We start from the raw sequence: 4822 nt of genomic DNA, 5'->3' as shown, positions 1-4822 counted from the left end.
TCCCAGGTTTAGAGTTTTGTTTTTTGTTTTTTTTTTGTTTTTTTTTTTTTTCCCGGAGCTGGTGGGACCAGGGCCTTGCGCTTCCTAGGCAAGCGCTCTTCCACTGAGCTAAATCCCAAACCCGCCCCCTCCAGGTTTAGAGTTTTAACATATTAATCAGTGGAGTTCTTGTAAATCACTGACTGCTCTCTCATAGTCACAAGCCCAAAATTTAAAATTTCCTTTGGTTGTTTTTAAATGTAGACTAAAAGGTACTTTGTTGTGCTTAAATCATCTTTATCATACTTGTGGTGTGTGTGTGTGTGTGTGTGTGTGTGTGTGTGTGTGTGTGTGTGTGTGTGTAATTCAGTCTTCTGAACAAAGGAAAATGTATTAGTGCTTTTAACTCAAAATAATTAATTTTGGTGGTCCCAAAGCTTTTAGTGTGATTCAAAGGTATGGGTCTGCTGCTGTGTTTACATGTAGATTTCTGTACAGGTTACAAACCGTGGTAATGCTAACATATCTAAAAACTTTTATCTCTTTTTGTAAACTTTAAATTCATGTTTACACTTCAGGGAGTTGAGACTTGGATTCACCTGTCACAGGTCAAATGGACTCCAGATAAGATTTCCTGTCAATTAACAGCCTACCCTTCCTCACCTACTACTTACTCCTGACGGGGGACGTTCTAAATGTAAGATTTTCCTTTAAGTTCCTAAAGTTTAACTTCTGTTCCCTTGGCTGATGCACCCCACCCAGGATCAGCTGCAGACTACGAACTGCTCCAAATGGCTGTGAGCTTGCTGAAAGCTGATATAAACCAATACAGCTGTGTGATTGCTCCCTGCTTTTCAGCTCCTGTCTAAAGCTCCACCCCTTGGCCTTTAACTGGCATTACAGCCGTCCGGGGCCCTGACAACACACTAATTTCAGCTAAGAAGCAGTTACAGAGGAACATACATCTTCCCTTATCCTCAACAAAAGGCTGAAATGTTAGGTCTAAAGGAAACTGGGACCTCACTGGAAAGCCCATACCCCATCATGCTTACCACCTTGCTGCTATCAAGGAAGACCATAGCCACACCGGGATACATCATCAGGGGATGATGACCCTGATGCAGAAAAATGGACAGTCACCAAGGCCTGAGAAGATCCACTAAAGATAAGACTGCCATGTAGCTGTCACATCATGTATTAATTGTAGACTAATGTTTTGTCTATGTTCCCTCCCTCTTTATGGAGTATATGTCTAGACCCCCCTTTTAGGAACAAATATAAACTTGCCATGAATGTCTCATAGCTCCTGGGCTGTCACCTCTGGGTTGAAACTATTTGGTTTGCATGTGATGATGGATTACATCCCTACTTAGCTCTTTGGCACGTGTATCAAGGCCTCGAACTTTGTCTCTTAGTATTCCTGTGTTTGTATATGATGGTGTGGCACGGAGAGAGCACTTGTCTTTGCAAATCTTTCCAGCCTCCTGGGACAGAGAAACATGTAGTTCCTCTCCTTCTACCCCTCATAGTAAACTTAGGATTGACAACTGCTGTTCTAACAGCTGAAGCCATTCTGCTGGCAACAGGTACAACAATGGCTTGATGTCATTACAAAAATTTAGGATGTTAGATAACCCAGTATTTATTTGCATTAGAAAAGTCTACTGGGCTCTTTTCCTCTGGCGGGCCATCGATGATCCTAGTTGTCATCATGGGCCGCTGCCCCGCCTGGTGTTATCGCAATTGTAAGAACAAGCCATACCCAAAGTCTCATTTCTGTAGTGGTGTCCCTGATGTTAAGATCCGCATCCTTGACTTGGGATGGAAGAAAGCAAAAGTGGATGAATTCCCACTTTGTGGCCACAGGGTGTCAGATGAATATGTGCAACTCTCTTCTGAAGCACTGGAGGCTGCCCGTATTTGTGCCAACAAATACATGGTAAAGATTTGTGGCAAGGATGGCTTTCATATCCGGGTGAGGCTGCACCCTTTCCGTGTCATCCGGACCAGCAAGATGTTGTCCTGTGCTGCGGCTGACAGGCTCCAGACAGGGATGCGTGGTACCTTGGGGAAGCCCCAGGGCACACAGGGTTCACGTTGGCCAAGTCATCATGTTCATCTGCGCAGAGCCAAGTTCAGGTCCCCTGGCTGCCAGAAGATCCACATCTCAAAGAAATGGGGCTTCACCAAGTTCAATGCAGATGAATTTGAATACATGGTTGCTGATAAGTGGCTCATTCCTGATGGCTGTGGTGTCAAATATATCCCCAATCATGGTCCTCTGAACAAGTGGAGAGCCCTGCATTCCTGAAGGCTTCCACAGTGCTCTCCTATACCCTATCAAATCACGTTCAATAAATCTCACATCAAATCTGAAAAAAAAAAAAAAAAGAAAGAAAAAGAAAAGTCTACTGGGGGCTGGAGAGATGGCTCAGTGGTTAAGAGCACTGACTGCTCTTTCAGAGGTCCTGAGTTCAAATCCCAGCAGCCACATGGTGACTCACAACCATCTGTAATGGGATCCGATGCCCTTCTTCTGGTGTGTCTGAAGAGAGTGACAGTGTACCCATACATAAAATAAATAAATCTTTTTTAAAAAGTCTACTGTAAAATTAGAAGAAGCGGTTGATTCACTAGCTGAGGTAGTCTAACAGCATGTTAGGGCACTTGATCTGCTTTATGCAGACAAAGAGGTTACTGTATGACCTTGGGGAAACTTGCTGTTTCTATGCAAACTACTAAGCAAACTATTCAGTATAGTTTGGCTTTGAAAAAAAGTCTCACAGAGAGGGAAAAGGCCCTACAAGAAAGAAGTAAAAAACTCCCATTATCTTTCTCAAGTTCTCCCTGACTAGTAACTCTACTGTCGATTGTCATAAGGCCCTTAGGTCTCCTGCTTCTGCTGAGTGAGGTTGGCCCTGCATCATCAATACTCTGTAACCAGGTGTATAAATTGCCACTTAGGAACCATGATGGTAATTAAGTCTCAGTATGAACAGGTACCCACCACGGAGTGAAGTATTTGGCTCAGGGTCAAGGGGGCAGGGAATGTGACAGTAATATGTTGATGGCTAACTTTATGTTTAAAAGTTTAAATGTTCTCTGTTTAAGAGAACTATAAAGCAAAACTAGACCTTCAAATGTTAAGGGCCGTTAGGGTTAAAATTTTTTTACTCCTGTTTCTGCTTCTGTAAACAAGCTTGTTTTGCTGGAGAGGAGCTTCTGCTTGCTTGAGAACTTATCAAAATGGCTGGCAGGGCACTGCATTCAGGAATCCTGAGTGAGTCCCAGCTATATAGATCTAGTGCTAGTATCTGAGAAAGGGCCTCTTCTTTGTTAAAATGGTTAAAATGTATTAATGGTCAGATTGGTGAATCTCTAACGGACCCCAGGCCCATCGTAGGGTAATGGTTTTTAAAATACATTTCAAAAGAAGATACTTGTAGATTTCAAACATACTTAAAACAACAAAGAGAAAGATAAAAATACTCAGAATTTCCAACTATTAACACATTCTAAGCCCATGTGAACTATTTTAGAAATTGATTTTTTGGGGGGCGGCAGTTAGGGAAGTATATTTGGGAATGAATGTTGTAAAAAAAAGTCACTACCGCCACCACCAACAAAACCTAGTGGCAGATTCTACAGTACAGTTGTTCTTAGCCTGTGGATAACTACCCCACGAATCTCAGATATTTTGCATATCAGATATTTACATTACAATTTATAGCAACAAAATTAGTTATGAAGTAGAAGCAAAAATAATTTTATAGTTGGGGGTCATCACAACATGAACTACATTAAAGGGTCACAGCATTAGGAAGGTTGAGAACCACTGCTCTAAATTCCAGCTCTTGAGAAGTGGAGGCAGGAGGATTGTAGTTAATGCCACCTGGGTTTCATGAGACCCTATCTCAAAATTTCCAAATAAGTACATGGAAAGGAACCCTGTGGTCTTAGAATCCACCTCCGTGATTCTATTTGTGCCTGCTTGCTGGACTCTGGGTGGGTGAAGTGATACTGAGCGGCCGCTTGGACCAGGAGCCCAGGGCACGTGGGAGAAATGGAGGGCCTTCGAGTAAGCGAGCACGAGCTTGCAGCGTGGACTCATCCATCTCCCTGGGGCAGAGGTGTCAGGCACCAGCCACTAAGCGTGACCTGGGCCAGAGAGCAGTTGGCCTCTTGCATAGTCCGGGTCCCAGCTCAGAGCCCCAACCCCGGACTGGCGCCACAGTCAGCCGGTGGGACGAGATAAAGCGGGCAAGGTTCTGTGGGTCCAAATCAGGAAGGCGCAGCTCCGATAGCAGCGCAGGGGCCCAGGCTCCCGCTGTGTTTGCTCAACTGTTTAAACTGCTTCACAGAGCCAGGGCCAGAGCGACCTTCGGCAAACAGCTGCTAATCTCTAGCAAGGGGGTGCTGTTCCCGAGAGGACTGGGGAGCCAAGGCCTCCAGCTCGCGCCCCGCCCCCGTGGGACTTCAGCCCACCTGACTCCACCATGCCCCGGACCACGAGAGGAGGGTCAACAGTGCGGTCCAGGAGAACGCGGGAACTCCGGCCGGAAGCCCTCAAGTTCCTGCCCCGCCCCTAGCCTCTTGCTCCTCCCCCTGACCCCCGTCTTGTCCCCCTACCCTTGCCCCGCCCTAGGCCTTTGCCGGGCCCCTCGGGCTCTTGCCCTGCCCCCTGGCCCTTGTGCGAGGCTCCAAGCCCTCGCCCCGCCCCTTGCCCCGCCCCCCATGCCCTTGTCCCGCCTCTGGCCCTTGCCTCTTGCCCTAGCCCTTTCTCCGCCTTTAAGTTCTTGTCCCGTCCCTAGGTCCTTGTTCCGCCCTCAGGGGGCGGGGGCGG

The 4822-nt window shown here is 46.4% G+C and overlaps 1 protein-coding gene across 1 annotated transcript; it reads left to right on the top strand.

Annotated features, from left to right (window-relative positions):
- The first annotated feature begins 537 nt into the window (after window positions 1-537).
- LOC116901538 (60S ribosomal protein L10-like) lies at window positions 538-2404 on the top strand. The gene has a single exon (XM_032903521.1). The coding sequence runs from the start codon at window positions 1673-1675 to the stop codon at window positions 2288-2290; it is 618 nt and encodes a 205-aa protein (XP_032759412.1). The 5' UTR covers window positions 538-1672; the 3' UTR covers window positions 2291-2404.
- Window positions 2405-4822: the final 2418 nt, after the last annotated feature.

Source organism: Rattus rattus, chromosome 5 (assembly GCF_011064425.1).
Source record: "Rattus rattus isolate New Zealand chromosome 5, Rrattus_CSIRO_v1, whole genome shotgun sequence".
Lineage (NCBI taxonomy): Eukaryota > Metazoa > Chordata > Mammalia > Rodentia > Muridae > Rattus > Rattus rattus.
Note: the sequence above shows the minus strand (reverse complement) of the source record. Positions and strands in the feature narration are given on the sequence as shown.